Raw genomic sequence first — 16,398 nt, 5'->3', positions numbered from 1 at the left:
ACTAGGCCGCGGCGGCTCCGGCCGCGGTCGGGCCGGGCGACTGAGCCGGACTGAGGTGGCGGCCGGCGGCAGCGAGCCCTGCCCCAGGGACGGGGCAGTGCCGTGCCCCCGGCCGCTGACGCGGGCCGCCGGCGCCTCCGCGCCTCTTCCAGGGGCCCGGGTGGGTGTAAACCGACCGAGCCCCCCCTCCGCGGCCGGATCGCAAAGAGGGGAGCGGGCTGCGCCACTGCCCTGCGAGAGTCGTGCGCTGTGCCCCTGGCCCACTGGGCCCGGGCTGCGGCGCGAAGGAGCTGCACGCTTTACTTTGCTGGGGGCGCGGAGAAGAGCGGGATGCGCGGCCACCGGGCTTCGCTGAAGAGCGGGACTCCCCGCTCCGTAGCCCGGGAGGTGCGGGCGCCCCTGGGGTTAAAGGGCAGACCGAGACCCTCGACGCCCTCTCCAGGAGAGAGGCTTGATAGCCCCAGTTTACTCTGGGCTGGAGGAAAGAAGGCTGGGCAAGCGAAGCTGCCCCGGCCATGTCCCCCGGGACTGGTGAGCTGGGGGGAGGGGGCGTTGTGGCAGGAGCCCCTGGGCTGGAGCTCGCTGGGGCTGGAGGCGCGCTGGCGGTCCAGGGAGGGACTGAACACTCTGGAAGGAGCCAGCATCCCTGGAACTGAGAGGAGCTGCATCTCTGGACTCTGGAGAGAGGATGGGGGGCTCGCGCTTTGGTTTGGGGGCGAGTGTCCGATTCGAGCTGGCCTATGCTCCAGGGGAAGAGAGCGGCCTCGGAGTTGGGGCTCCCGGGCCCCAGGGGCAGACTGGGTGCTCAGAACGCGAGTTCCTTCCAGAAAAGGGTGTTACGTTTGGAGTTGTTTGGGGCTTCGGAAAGCCGGGCGGGATTTGGGGGACTCCGGAGATGCCAGGGATGGGGACTGATGGTGCGAGCCGACTGCTCTGGGTTTTGCTTCTCCGCTTTGTAACTTGCTGGGCTCCAAGAAGCGACTTGGAGTTGCCTCTCAGACTCCGGGCTTAGTCCCGGGTCTGTGAGTTTGTACACTGGGGACTCGGGGAGGAAGGCGAGGCAGCCAAGAGGGGGCCCGAAAGGGGCCGGGAGCGATTGGAGCGAAGCTACGTCTTGCACTTTTGGCAGCTGCGGTGGAGCGCTCGACTCCGCCTCCTCTGCGCCCTGTTGCCGGCGCTGCCTCTTTCCCCGGCTGCGGGATCTAACCTCACGTTTTCTTCTCTCTCTCCTAGGCTTCTTTTGGAAGTTCGAGCCCAGGTTTGTCCTATTTTCTTACGTCTTCAGTGGTTCCTAGTGGGTAATGTGAGCTCAAAGATCTGTTGCTAAATGATTCCCCACAGAAATGTATCCTGCAGGTTTTTGTTCATTGATTTTTAAGAGTTTCAATGTGCATTTAGTAGTTAAGTTTGGGGAAGGAACAGTTACACTGTTCTTTGTTGTTTTCTCTTTCATGTTGGAAAGGTAACTGTTACAAAGCTGCTTCGACACGCGTTCTTTTAAGTAATATGGCTTTAATTATTACATATCTTATTTTTCCTCCGAGGCTGAAACAGTTAACCCCAAATTAACTTGACACCAACTTTAGCAATTTAGATTTTAATTTCGGTTTCTTCGAGAGAGTAATTTGTCGGAACTCTGGGACTACTTTACTAACCGTAACTCCTCATCTCCTCTTACTTTGTTTCTTTTTCATAATTAAATGTCTATGAATTGTGTTAAAATTGGAAGTTGAGAGGTAAAGCTACCTTAAAATAAAAAAGAACTTCCAAATTTGTCACAGAAAAATGGTGATTTCGACTTCTGAGCTGAGACAATCTTAGGTCATCTAGTACGGTGTTTCTTAACTTTCTTGAAGTCAGAAACCCCTGTGAGGATCTAATGAAAGCAAGGGATGCGTCCCAGAACTCTGCACATATGCATAATTACACACAATCTGGGGTTTGTAGAATTCCTGAAGCAGGTCCATGATAAGGACCTTTCCTCATGTGCTAATCATGTAAGGATAGTGCTAATCATGTAAGGATATCTTTGTTTCAGTTTCTCATCCCCTTTCTGTTTACCTCTTCGCTGTCTTTCCTCTTACCTCTCATAGTCTATAGGAAAAGCACCTCTGGACTAGTCCAACTCCATTATTTTACACTTGAGGAGACTTTTAAATAACTTTAGTTAGTGGTGGAGCACAGATGAGCTCCTAAATCTTCCATTACAACTTGTTTCCGTAGAGTGAACAGTCTGTTTCCTTACAGTATTACTTTTTATATCTACTCGACCTTCAGAGCCTCACTTGACTGTCATTTAGGCTACATCTTTAAAGTGTATTCTAAAAATTTTTGTTAATTTTAAGATGAACTTTTTTGTTATAACTGATTTTAGGAAAATATATACACGATGTCAAACAGCTGGATTAATGGAATTTTTCCGTTTGGCCTCACTGACTTCTTTTAAGAAGTTTCAATCTAAATAAAAAGCCGAAAGACAGTGTAACCTGTCTTTAATCAACTAGCCTGTTTTGTTGTTGTTGTTGTTGTTTGTTTGTTTTTTTGAGATGTCACCCAGGCTGGAGTGCATTGGCGCAATCTCACTGTAACCTCCGCCTTCTAGGTTCAAGCCATTCTACTGCCTCAGCCTTCCAGGTAGCTGGTACTACAGGGATGTGCCACCACACCCGGCTAATTTTTCTGTGTTTTTAGTAGAGATGGGGTTTCACCATGCTGGCCAGGGTGATCTTGAACTCCTGACCTCAAGTGATTTGCCCGCCTCAGCCTCCCAAAGTACTGAGATTAATTATCCAGTTTTTTAAAAAGAGAATTTTTGAGTTGGAAGGGACTTTTGAGGTCCTTTCAGTCATCCCCATGTATTTTGCAAATGGAAGACAGGAGCTAGACCTAGAAAGTTTAAATGACTTGCTTCAGGTCCCAAAAAGCCAAGGACAAAGCTGGGAGTAGACCCTCAGGTCCTTCGATTTTTGGCCCTTATTGAATACCTTCCATGTTAAAGGGGAAGCCTGTTGTGCCAAGTGATAGAGGAGTAACAGAAGAGTCCAGAGGAGCTCTGCTACCAAAGAGGTGGAAAAGTCACCATCTGTTTCATTTCTGCCTCTTTGGCATACCGTGGAACTTGCCAGGAATTCCTCAAAAAAAGAAAATTTGTAATGGTGGATTTGAGCTAATTAATTAATATTCATATGTCTTTTTGTTTGTTTTTTGTTTTTTGAAATGGAGTCTTGCTCCGTTGCTCAGGCTGGAGTGCAGTGGTGTGATCTTGGCTCACTACAGCCTCGACCTCCCAGGTTCAAGCGATTCTCCTGCCTCAGCCTCCCAAGTAGCTGGTATTACAGGTGCCCACCACCATGTCGAGCTAATTTTTTTGTATTTTTAGTTGAGACAGGGTTTTGCTGTGTTGGCCAGGCTGGTCTGGAGCTCCTAACCTCAGGTGATCCCCCCACCTTGGCCTCCCAAAGTGCTGGGATTATATGCATGAGCCACCGCCCCGGCCTGTATTTCTTTTTAAATTAAACCACATGTAAATCAACAGGTTTTTAAATGAGCAGATATTTTCAACGTTAAGGAAGATAACATAATGTAAACCTGCCAAAAAATTAAGTCCTGTAGAAATTGTATTTTAAAACTAATTAGAGTTCTCTGAACCTAGAATCAAAATAATGAATTAACGTGTGTGGTTTTCCATAGTGAACAATCTTTGGCCTAGTTCCGTGTTTTGGTAATGATCTCACACTGTCCTGAAATGTTTGAAATTTTAAAATATTCAGTAGCTTGACTAAGAACAGATTAAACTTTTTATGTTGAGTATGCTTCCATCCACTTCTTCCTTCCCCCAACTGCAGTTTCTGAGACTTTCCTTCCTTTCTCTGAGGGTTACTGGTCTAATTGAATTGGATACTAGAGTAAAACAAGTGGAGAAAGTCCTGTTTTCTTATAAATTTGATTTCATTTCTTTGGGATTGTGGATTTTAGTCATTTCTTCTCTTGGTTTTTGGAGTTTCCTGTAGATTTCATATTTGCTATTAAAAGATATTATAGTTTTATAAACAAGTATGAATTATCCAAAACAACTTGCAATGGATACATCTTCCAAAACCTTCAGATGTGATTTTCTGTATTCCCTACACATAATCCTAAGAACTTTGTTAGTAATCCAAAGTAAAGCAAAGTCTTACAGTTTAATGCTTGTCTGATTAATGCTAGGGAACTTGAAGTACTGTTAGAGACATGTAAAGTGATACAATGCTTTTAAAAGCTGAATGGCTGTATAGCTGCTTCACAGAAACTTTTATTTGTTTTATAAAACAGATTTTGTTGTGTTTTGTGTTTATTTGAGGGTTAGAATTTGAGTAAAATTTATATTATCCTGAAGTGTGAGTCTTAGTGTATAGTAGATTCTTGTGAATCTTCTGTTCATGGAAATTTAATTCTTCTGACATTTTACTTTGCTTTTAGACAGCTGTATTAAATGAACTGATAAGCGAGTTTGGCTCCTTTTTCTGTTAGAATGTTTCTTTAAGACCATGCTGCTTAAATCACTTTGTTGTTATAAGATGTTTTCTTGTGGACTAGACCCCTTATAAAAGTGTTTGTGAATAACTTTGCCTTGTTATTTTGCTGGTTTAGACATATTTTCTGAATCATAGGGTCTTAATTTATAACCTATAAAGTATATAGTAAATTCATTTATTGAAACCCTCATGTAAACATTAAAAGGAACTGGCAGAAGAACATAAATTTTTATTTTATTTTGTTAATAACCTTGTAAATGTGTAAAGTGATTCAGTTTGTTTTATTCCAGTTGGGTCTTTGTCTTCTGAAGATCATGATTTTGACCCCACTGCTGAGATGTTGGTCCATGACTATGATGATGAAAGAACTCTTGAAGAAGAGGAAATGATGGATGAGGGTAAAAACTTCAGTTCTGAAATTGAAGACTTAGAAAAGGTATAAGATTTACTTTCAAATACATATTTACAAAGATTTTGAAATTCTGTTGTAATTTTCTAAAATAATCTACCTGAAATAAAAATAGGATCATAATCCTTTTTTTTGTTCTTCATGTTTTCACTTTTATTTTGGGGGATAGCCTAATAAGTATGTTTTCATTTAATTTTTCAAAATTATTTTGTATCTCTTAACCTAATTTTTAAGCTTATATCAGCACAGTGAAGTAGGTACACATAGGCATTTTACAGATGAGAAAATTGAGATACGGAAAACTATAGGCCCTTAGATTAGTTCTGAATCCTAGTCTAGCCCTCTTCCCATTATATCGTACTATTCTGCTAAGGTTCAAACTTGAATTTGGCTAAGTACTGTAGTAGATACAGAGAGAAGTCTTTTCCTTCAAATAACTCATAATCTAGTGGAATATTTTAAGAAAATTGAAAAAGGTTTACTGTATTTTCAAAGATAAATTGGTAATGTCCCATCCCCTGCTCCTTTAAAAGTCATCTTTTAAAAGGTTGGCAAGAGTGAGTGTAGTTTATAATTTTTTAAGCCCCAAGTCAATATAAATTCAAATGAACTGTATTTTTAACATGCATTTATAACAGGACTGTATATAGAGAGGTCCCTATAGGGGTTACCTTGAAAACATGTAGGATTTATGCTTACTTAACCATATTTGAAAATTTCTAACATCCAGAATAACAGAAGCTTTCAGAAATGATACTTATCCCCTGAGTTATCCTACACCTCTTTTTCTTGAAAAGGGCAAGTATATTCTTATATATATCATTTCCTCCGCTTAGTAGCTTTGTGAGGCAGGAGTGGAATATTATTTTATTTCCTTCTTCACGTTAATACGCAGGGAAACAGAAGAGTGACTTAACTGCCCTCCCACTTGCTCTGATCTGTGGTTTTTATCTGTAGTAAAGTACAGCTGTATACATGTGGTCTCTATTATTTTTATTGATGTTTAATGAAACATGAAAATGAATTAAAAAACAGTAGAGACACAAATATAAAGAGTAAGGATCAAGTTTTAGAAGGAATTTCAAATTATGTTTTGATTATTTCTATATAACTTGAAATAGTGTATTAATCTTTTATTAGTGGAATAGTGTAGGTATTGGTGTGTGTTAACAGTCTTAGGGGATTGATGTTAATGTTCATTTGCAAGAATTTTAAGTTTTTATGTTCATAGTAAATAAACTCAGTAGTGTATTGACTGTAATATGGCCCATATTTTAGTGTTCACAAATTTTTATTACATCATGTGTTATGGAAAATAAGGTAAGTACAAAAGCAATTTTCTTATAGTAGCTCTTTGAGTATAGAATATGTGGCTAGATTTTAGTTATTAAACATACTAAAATATGGTTTATGTAATATCTTTATATATTTTAATGTATTCATATTACTGCCTTCTGAGAGCTTTCAATAGTCGTAGATTTATAGGTAGAACTTTTTTTTTTTTTGAGAAGGAGACTTGCTCCATTGTGCAGGCTGGGGCGCAGTCTTGGCTCACTACAGCCTGTGCCACCTGGGTTCAAGTGATTCTCCTGCCTTGGCCTCCCAAGTGGTTGGGATTACAGGCATCCACCATCACACCTGGCTACTTTTTGTATTTTTGGTAGAGACGGGGTTTTGCCGTGTTGACCAGGCTGGTCTTGGACTCCTCACCTCAGGCAATCCACCTGCCTTGGCCTCCCAAAGTACTGGGATTATAGCGTGAACCACCGCACCGGGCTGGTAGAACTTTTTAAAGAGTTCTTATTTCTGCTTTTATTAATATATAATTATCGCTTTGGTGTTCACTGTTAGAAAATTCAAAATTCAGAAAAGCGCAAATGAGAAAGTAAAAAATCACTTTTCTACCACTTAGACTTTAGTATAGGTTTTTTTCCTTTTGTTAAAAGAGAAAAGAAAAGCATTTAGGCTGGGGGCAGTGGCTCACACGTGTAATCTCAGCACTTTGGGAGGCTAAAGTGGAACGATCACTTGAGCCCAGGATCTGAGACCAGCCTGGGCCACATAGTGAGACCCCATTTCTACCAAAAAATTTAAAAATTAGCTGGGCATGGTGGTGCATACCTATAGCCCCAGCTACTTGGGAGGCTGAGGTGGGAGGATCACTTGATCATCCCAGGAGTTCAAGGTTGCAGTGAGCTATGATTGTGCCACTGTATTCCAGAGTATGTGACAGACTGAGACCCTGTCTGGGGAAAAAAGATCACAAGACATTAAACAAATTATATGTGTATGTTTAGCAGCCTGTGCCTTAAGGTATCAGACAGGCGTTAGTTATTAACATGAAATGCATCTCAGACAGTCTCATTTGGTCCATCCAGCAATGCCATCAGTTGTGTCAGATGAATGTTGGCATTATTTTTCTAGGCTCAGAGGCCTTGTTGATTGTAGGACGTAGTGTTGATTTCTTTTCTTTTCTTTTTTTTTTTTTTTTTTTTTCTTTTTTTGAGATGGAGTCTTGCTCTGTTGCCCAGGCTGGAGTGCAGTGGCGCAATCTTGGCTCACTGCAAGCTCCGCCTCATGGGTTCACACCATTCTCCTGCCTCAGTCTCCCGAGTAGCTGGGACTATAGGTGCCCGCCACCACAACTAGCTAATTTTTTTTGTTTTGGTTTTAGTAGAGACAGGGCTTCACCGTGTTAGCCAGGATGGTCTCAATCTGCTGACCTTGTGATCCACCCGCCTCGGCCTCCCACAGTGCTGGGATTACAGGCATGAGCCACTGCACCCAGCCTACTGTTAATTTCTAAACAGTGTAGGTGTAGGGGGAGGAACACTTGTATATGAAGTTTGCACTTTAGTATCAGGCTACATCCTGATTCTGATATGTGAGGGAGTGCATCGTAGGATCAAGGAAATGATGGTATATGAGGAAATGGAGGTGAGAGGGATTAGGTGATTTGTCCAATATAATGGTTAGCAATTAGTGGGTCTTCTGCCCTAAATATGGTACTCTTCCTGATAGAAATCCTTTGATTTATAGAACAGTTCATTTATAAGTGTGACTAGATTCTACTGTGTGCCTTAAAATGTAAATAGGTTCAACAAAATACCCAAGAAAAGGAAGAGAAAAATCCTTATACCTGGGATAAGGTGCTGGATCACACTTCTAAGCTGATTTAGCTACCACAGATCCTTACAGACTTTGAGACTTACTAATTCAATTTTGAAAAAATTGTTTTTATGTTTTAAAGGACTTAAGTGCTTTATTAATAGGCTCTCATAGAGAGCTCATTTGTGAAATGCTTCAGAGACTAGAGTCACCTTTTCCAGTTTTGCTTTAAAAGTTTTGGTACAAATGATTTGTGTTTTAGCATCAACCCTCTGGCCACCACTGTCATCACTTGAACTTATTAATGAAGTTTCTATGAAGATGGTCATCTTCTCCCTCAACAGATGGTCATGCCTGTGTCTTTATAGAAAAGTGGGGGTTTTCTTGAGTGATTGCTGGGAACCTCCCGTCTCCCTCACATATACAAACTTTTATATTATTCTTTCCCTCCTGTCCTGTGAAGTATCTGTGATATCCCAGGCTAACCTCTAGATTCTATCCCTCTTGCCCTCAATTTATTCTTCTACCCTTTTTTTTTTAAATTTCCACATAAGAATCCTACTCATGTAGATCCCACATTTGGAAGAAATTCTCTTTTCATCTTGTGTTGCCCTCAGTCACTCTCCTTTTGTAGCCAAGTCTCAAGTCACGTATGTACTTTCTTCCCCTCCCATTCAGTCCTTAGCTTGGCTTCTTCCACCATGCTATAAGGCCACCAATAATTACTTATGTAGAGATGGTCTCACTCTGTCACCCAGGCTAGAGTGCAGTGATATGATCATAGTTCACTGCAACCTTGACCTCCTGGGCTTAAGCAATTCTCCCATCTCAGCCTTCCAAAGGCTAGGGATTACAGGTGCACCCCACCACCCTGGCTAATTAAAAAAAAATTTTTTTTATGGAGAAGGGGTCTTTCTATGCCCAGGCTGGTCTCCAACTCCTGGGCTCAAGCGATCCTACCTTGGCCTCCCAAAGTGCTAGGATTACAGGCAGCAGCCACTGCGCCTGGCCCAGGTCACCAATAATTCCTGATTGCCAGATGCTAAGATTTCTTGTCTTTTTCTTAATTTCTTTTTGGAATTTGACCCAAGTGACCATTCCTGATTATCCATACTTGTTTCTGCCTTAATTTATGTAATCCTACTTTTTCCTGGTTCTATTGTCTTGACTTCTCCCTCCTTATTTTATGATCTTTTCTTTCTTTGCCCGCATTTTCATTAACATTTTCTGGGGTTTTGGCTGTTGTCTTCTCACTCTGTGTGCCTTTTCTGGGTGATCTCACTCAAACCACTGCTTTAGCTTTCACCTTAAACTGATCATTACTGTCCCATCCTTAAATTTATCTTGTGTTTCTGTCTCATAGTGGTGCTATAGTTACCTAACTTCCCAGGCCAGAAATCTGGCAATCCATTTAAACTCCTATGTTGCTTTCATTGCTTCTATCAAGTAACTCAAGAAATGTATCTTTCCCTAAATTTCACTCAAATAATCCCCCTTCTTAGTTCAGGCTCTCATTCTAGTTCCCTTAGAACATTATTTCCAAAATACGAATCATGTTTAAGAATTTTCAGACATACCCATTGCCCATAGTGTAACATATTTGAAAGTTCTTCTGATAAGCATAGATCCCCTCCTCTTTTCTCTCTACCGTCTCCGTGGGTGAGCTCATCAACTTCTGTGGTTTTAAATATCATCTAGATGCTAATGAATGCCAGATTTATATCTTTAGCCCAGGCTGGTTCTCTGAGCTCCAGGCTCCTGGCCAACCTGACTTTTCTACTTGGATGTTTCATAGTCCTCTTAAACTGAACCGTGTCCTTTGCAGAACTCTTGTTTTTGTTTTGTTTTGTTTTGTTTTCCTTCAAAAACCTTTTATTCCTTTAGTATTCTCTATCTTGGCAGAAGTTACCACCGTCTAGGCAATTGCTCAAATAGAAAACTGGGGAGTCCTCCTTCCCTTTCCCTCCCACGTCCAGTAACCCATTTGGTTCTACCTCAGTATATGTCTCTTCACTTCTCTCCTCTTGTGTATCACTACCCTCACCTAGCACGAGGCTTTTTAAGTGGTTTCCCTGCTTCTGCTGTATCTCTCCACCCTTCTCAACTTTTCTTCATGCAGGTGTTCAGTATTTTAAGAAGAAATAACGCCATGGTACTCCCTTTTTATGAGTCTCCGATGGCTCCTCATTGCCCTGGGAATGAAGTCCAGGTTCCTTTCCCTGGCCCTGAGACCCTTTGTGATCTGTCCCTGCCTCTCTTTCCGTTCTCTTGAACCATTCTTCATTCTACTCACCAAACTTTGGCCACTTGGCTTAGTAGGAAACCACCTTCAGCCCTTCAGGCCTCACATGTGTCATTTTTTTTGCCTGGAATACCTTCACGGGACTGGCCTTCTCAGACTTCAGGTCTCTGCTGAAGATTGCTGACTGTCTTTCCCTGCTACCCTCTGAACATGGGCCCCGAGTGTTACTCTGTATCTCAGTGCTCTGTTTGTTACACTCATAAAACTTGGCAGCCCTATATTTGTGTATTGTCAGAAGCCTTGTCATCTTTCAAGACTTAGCTCAGTCTTCACCCTCTGTGCATACCTCCATACTCCATTTGAGTTTTCTTGGGGTGTAGATCTGCCCTTCTCTATACTGACAATTGAATATTGAAGTCATTACATTGTATTATAATGGCTAACTCATCAGTTTCCCCCACTAAGACTGAATTCCCTGTGAGCAGGGATTCTTCAGTGAATTTAATTTTTACGTCCAGTAGCCAGTAGCCCTCAGCCAAGTACTTAGAACTGAGTAAATGATGGGAAGGTGGACCATCAGTGCATAAGAGGTGAAAATTGCCACTCCCCATTTCAGGAAGAAAGACTGAAACTGTGAGGTTCTGGAGAAATACTACTGACAGGTGCTTGGCAAAGGCTGCAACCCAGGCAGCTCTTACATTAGAACCAATATGAGCCAAAGGGAATGCGCTGCGTCGACTCTGCAAGGAGCAAGATAGGACTGTAGAGACTCTAAATCTGAGTCTTGTTACCTTCAAGGGATTCTTTGGTTTGGAAGAAAAATAATTCATGGAAGTTTCCCCGTGATGTAGGTGAACTTCACCCTGTTCTGACAATCCAACTCAATTTATGCTGACTCCATGCTCCCAAAGGAGTTTTGGTTGATTTAAATCCCAAGCTGAAAAAGATTTTCATGATCATTTATGGTCATTAGAAAGGCGTATGTCTACTACTGCAAATTTATAAATTAGTCTTCTATCATATACCTGATTGTGTAAGTCCATTTAGCATGAATCTGTTTTAGTTACGCACAATGAATTATATAAGTTCCATACCTGCAAAGGTGCATCATCCCCTGTGGGCCCTGTGGGCAGCCAGCTGGCCCTCTAAGGAATCGTCACTGGCTCTTCTCAGGTCACTTTGTGATCAACTGTGGACATGTTTTGCATACTCTGCTTTAGCGTTTTCGTGCTGTTTGCTTTATGGATTATTTTATTTTAAGGGAAAACTAAACCATAAGCAAATTTTAAAAATAAATCTCTTAATTGATGGATACAGAAATCTTAAAAATATTTAACAGATTAACTAGTTCATGAGTATATTGTTTTGAAGTTATTTATTTGAATGATAAATAGTTCTTTTTTTTCTTTTTTGTATTTTTAGTAGAGATGGGGTTTCACCATGTTGGCCGGGCTGGTCTCAAACTCCTGACCTCAAGTGATCTGCCTGCCTTGGCCTTCCAAAGTGCTAGGATTACAGATGTGAGCCACTGTGACCGACCTTGAATGATAAATAGTTCTGTACACTTTAGTAGTTAAAACATAGTCATGTGTTGCTGAACGAGGGAATACATTCTGAGAAAGGCATCATTAGGCAGTTTCACTGCTGTGTGAACATCATAGAGTATGCTTAGACAAAAGTAGTAATGTAGCCTACTATACACCTAGGCTATATGGTGTAGCATATCATTCCTAACACAGTTGTATATGCAGCCTGGCTGTATATACAGTCTGCATGCACTGAATGTTATGTAGTATATCGTAACACATTTTCACATGGATTCCTGAGAGGGAAACAGTGACTTGGTGTCACTATGAGTCATGGCATAGGTATTCATAACATAGGCAGCACTGTAGCTGGGGCATGTAATTTTATTAAAGCAGCCAGTAAGATAACTGGGGAACTGGGATTCAAATCCGGAATTAAGCCTCAGTTTTCTTACCTGTAAAATGGTGATAATAGTATAATCTTCCTCAGACAGTTGTTTTAAAAAAAACTGGTATAAAAATATGAGATGTAGTAAGAATATAAAAGGATAATTGTGCTTTGAACATAAATATTGCTGATGTTAGTAAACATTCAGCAAAGGTTTTTCTACCAGGTGTCTTCTAATTAACATGAAGAGTAAAGCAAGCGGTCAGCTGTTAAATGCACGGAAAGAAGCTGTGAATTACAAGTTACTGATTGATTAATTGGAAATGTTTTCAGGGCAAATCTTTATGTTAACTTGAAAGCTTAAAAAAAAGGTACTAAAGCAAATATTTGAGGAATTTTTAAAATAGTAAAATGCTTCTGGAAAATAAAACTAAGGTGTTAATTGTTAGGCTTTTGTTTATACATAAATTATAGCTCTAGGTGTTTGCTCCTGTTTTCTGACAACAGCACAAAAAGAAAAACTGAAGCTTGCCTTTGATTTGTTCTGCTATTTTGATAATGTGCTTTATGAACCTAAGGGGACAGTACAGTTTACCTGCAGTTCAGTATTGTGACATCTGCTGAGTCCGTGTTTATGCCCTGGCTTGAACAGGAAGGAACCATGCCTCTAGAAGACTTACTGGCATTCTATGGCTATGAACCTACGATTCCAGCAGTTGCAAATTCCAGTGCAAATAGTTCCCCAAGTGAACTAGCAGATGAACTACCAGACATGACATTAGACAAAGTAAGTGTGAGTATTTGAAAGAAAAATTCAGGATCTGTTACCATTGACTGCTTTTATTAGATTTTTTTTTTCCATTTAAAGTATTATTTAATAATTCTTAAATGTAAACTTCTTGTTGACCCATTGCACTTATTTCGGTGGCTGTTTTAAACATTGTTTGGTTTTGATCACACTGTGTTAAGAGTAGTATTAATAGCAGCTTCATGGTACTTTGCATGCCTGAATATTCTCCGGTAATGTTTTCGTCTTTCCTGTGTAGACACATTGTATCTAAACTTAGATCTTGGCTTAACTTCTTTTGATCCTATAAACACATAAAAGCCTTGATTAATAAATCCCCCAGAAGCCTTCAAACCAAGCTGACTTAGGCGTGGAGTGGTTGGAGAGAAGTTCTGTTTTCTTGGCTCTGGGAGTGACAGCGGCCGCAGCAGCCAAGACCACGGTGATCCATCTCTAACATAGGCTGGTTGTGGGGAGGCCTAGTCCCTGCTGAGGAAAATTCACACGGCCATGGCCTCTGCTAACAGATCCCTGGGAACCTTTCCTTGCCTTTCAGATCTCAGGCAGGGAGAGGAATCCACATCTTGGAACCTCTTCCTGTGAGTTATGTTGTTCCCACTTTTAAGTCAATGTGATATTAATGTACCACAGACCTTAATGACCATAGTCATTCAACAAGTATTTATTGAGTGGCTACTATGTGCTAGGAACAAGGATGACTGTATACTTACATAAAAATTAATTCAAACGTGTTTCTTTTAAAATTATGTCAGTAGTCAGAGCTGTTCATTAGTCGGATTTTTAAATTATTGGAAGAGTGGAGGTTGGAGGCATTTTTTCAGTTTTACTTTATTATTGACAGAAAATGAATATAATTGTTAAGCACTTAAAAGTCAGACTATTTTGTTGTAAATTCACTAAAATTAGCCTACAGCTTTAGATAAGTTCTCTGTATACCCACAAATTAGGCAATTGTTTAAGTATATAGTTGCACTAATTATCATTTAGTAGTATATTATTGAATATTACATAATATCAAATACTAAATATTTTGTACATGAAGTAAATAATAGGAGAATTTCATATTTCTTTCATAAGGTTCCAACTGCTTCTTAATTATATGTTATAAAAAGATAGTTTTCTTAATTAATGAGATGTAATCATTTCTAACGCTAGCACTGCCTTCTTATTCTTCCAGGAGGAAATAGCAAAAGACTTGTTGTCAGGTGATGACGAGGAAACTCAGTCTTCTGCGGATGATCTGACGCCATCTGTGACTTCCCATGAAACTTCTGATTTCTTCCCTAGGCCTTTACGATGTAAGAAACCCAGTGGATTACTGATTAATAGTAACATTGATACTGTAGCTTTAGTACATTTTATTGTGTTCAGTAATTTATGTCAGAATATTCTAAATATTTTATGTGGTTGAGATAAAATACGTCTGTAATTTAAACAAGATTATAACCTTTCTTTTGGGATAGAGGTGAACTAATATGTCATTTAAAAATTGAAATATTTGGCCAGGTGCAGTGGCTCACGCCTGTAATCCCAGCACTTTGTGAGGCCGAGGCAGGCGGATCACTTGAGGCCAGGAGTTTGAGACCAGCTTAGCCAACATGGTGAAACTATTCTTTACTAAAAATACAAAAAATTAGCCAGGCATGGGGGCATGCACTTGTAATCCCAGCTACTAGGGAGGCTGAGGCATGAGAATCACTTGAACCTGGGGGGTGAAGGTTGCAGCCAGCTGGAGATCATGCTACTGCACTCCAGCCTGGGCCACAGAGAGAGACTCTGTCTCAAAAATAATAATAATAATAACAAGATAAAAATGGAAATATTGACTTTATTTTACAAGGCCATTTTCCTTCTCAAGACTCATCTGTTGCTATGGTAACCACTCCTAGTTTCACCACAAAATTTTTTAGACTTTTTTGAATTTCTATTAAAAGGCTCCTGTTCTCCTGGTTTTGAAAACTTATCAGTGCTCAAAAAGTATTTTTACTTTTAATGATTAATCTTTTGCCTATTAGTTCTTGGTGTTACCTCTTAATGTTTATCAGTAATACTTAAAAGGTTTTGGGGTTGGGTGTGTGATCCCAACACTTTGGGAGGCTGAGGCGAGAGGATCACTTTAGGCCAGGAGTTCTAGACCACTCTGGGTAACATAGCAAGACCCTGTCTCTACAAAAAAATTTTAAAATATAAAACTTAGCTGAGTATAGTGGCATGCACATGCAGTCCCAGCTATTTGGGAGGCTGAGATAGGAGGATCACTCAAGCTCAGGACTTTGAGGTCACAGTGAGCCATGATCAGGCTACTGCTCTCTAGCCTGGGTGACAGAGTGAGACCCTGTTTCAAAAAATAAATAAATAAAATGTTTTGGACATTAATTTCTTAGATGCAATCTAAGAAATAATTTCTTAGAATGCAATCTGCAGTCTCACCTCTTTCTTTTTTTTTTTTTTTTTTTAGGTATTTTTATGGTAGAAGAACTGTTTGGTTAATAAGTTCAAATATCCATGCATTCGTGTGTGTACAAAAACAGTTTCGATGGACCTAATATGGAACTCTGTGTGTGTATCTCCTTCTGGATTAGTATAATCAGAACTCCAGTGTTTTACTTTCTTTTTTAAGGTGGCCACAGTGGTTTCCTTTTACCTCCCAAACTATTTAATAGTATACCATAATAATTATCAGGATACTATACACTTTTTTTTTTGAGATAGAGTCTCACTCTGCCGCCCAGGCTGGAGTGCAATGGCGTGATCTTGGCTCACTGCCACCCCTGCCTCCCAGGTTCAGGCAATTCTCCTGCCTCAGCCTCCTGAGTAGCTGGGATGACAGGCGCCTGCCACCATGCCTGGCTAATTTTTTAATATTTTTAGTAGAGCCTGTTGGCCAGACTGGTCTTAAACTCCTGACCTCAAGTGATCCACCCACCTCAGCCTCCCAGTGTGCTAGGATTATAGCCATGAGAGCCACTGCACCGCCTAGGATACTATACACTTTATTAGGATTTTCAGTGTCTCATTTTGACCAATGTCGATTGTGAAAATCATGCCGGTGGTTTAGTATGCTTATGCTGATCTTACTTATTTAACAACATTTTAAAAAATACAACAGGCAGTCTTCCAGGTTCTGCAAAAATAGGCAGTAAAAACCTTTTAAATTTTTGTCTTTTAAGCAAATACTACATGTGATGGTGATAAGGAATCAGAGGTTGAAGATGTTGAAACAGACAGTGGTAATTCACCTGAAGATTTGAGGAAGGTAAGTTGAGTTAACATAGTGGACTAAATGGGCTTTGAAAAATATTTCTGAAATGATTTATGATGATTTTGTTGTTTTGACCTGTAGAAACTGATTAATGAGTTGGGGCTTTTCTCAGTATCTATTTTATAATAAGTTATTTTTACC

The 16,398-nt window shown here is 40.4% G+C and overlaps 2 protein-coding genes across 4 annotated transcripts in view; one reads left to right on the top strand and one right to left on the bottom strand.

Moving 5' to 3' along the window:
• Positions 1–16,398, top strand: part of MIER3 (MIER family member 3) — a 40,282-nt gene that overhangs the window by 8,010 nt on the left and 15,874 nt on the right. For 2 of the 3 annotated variants that reach the window (XM_017874212.1, XM_017874213.1), the window contains exons 2-6: positions 1,234–1,258; positions 4,805–4,950; positions 12,840–12,974; positions 14,173–14,293; positions 16,166–16,251. In XM_017874212.1, the coding sequence (XP_017729701.1) occupies positions 1,234–1,258; positions 4,805–4,950; positions 12,840–12,974; positions 14,173–14,293; positions 16,166–16,251 (513 nt within the window). Of the gene's footprint in view, positions 1–58; positions 388–1,233; positions 1,259–4,804; positions 4,951–12,839; positions 12,975–14,172; positions 14,294–16,165; positions 16,252–16,398 lie in introns of those variants that run through there. The other variant, XM_017874214.1, reaches the window with a different exon arrangement.
• SETD9 (SET domain containing 9) overlaps positions 13,136–16,398 on the bottom strand; it is a 29,340-nt gene continuing 26,077 nt past the window's right edge. The window contains exon 6 of the mRNA XM_017874216.1: positions 13,136–13,278. Coding sequence (XP_017729705.1) covers positions 13,263–13,278 — 16 coding nt within the window. The 3' untranslated portion in view covers positions 13,136–13,262. The remainder of the gene's footprint in view (positions 13,279–16,398) is intronic.

Source organism: Rhinopithecus bieti, unplaced genomic scaffold (assembly GCF_001698545.2).
Source record: "Rhinopithecus bieti isolate Rb0 unplaced genomic scaffold, ASM169854v2 scaffold_6513, whole genome shotgun sequence".
In the NCBI taxonomy this organism is placed as follows: Eukaryota; Metazoa; Chordata; class Mammalia; order Primates; family Cercopithecidae; genus Rhinopithecus; species Rhinopithecus bieti.
This window is presented reverse-complemented; position numbering and strand designations above follow the sequence as displayed.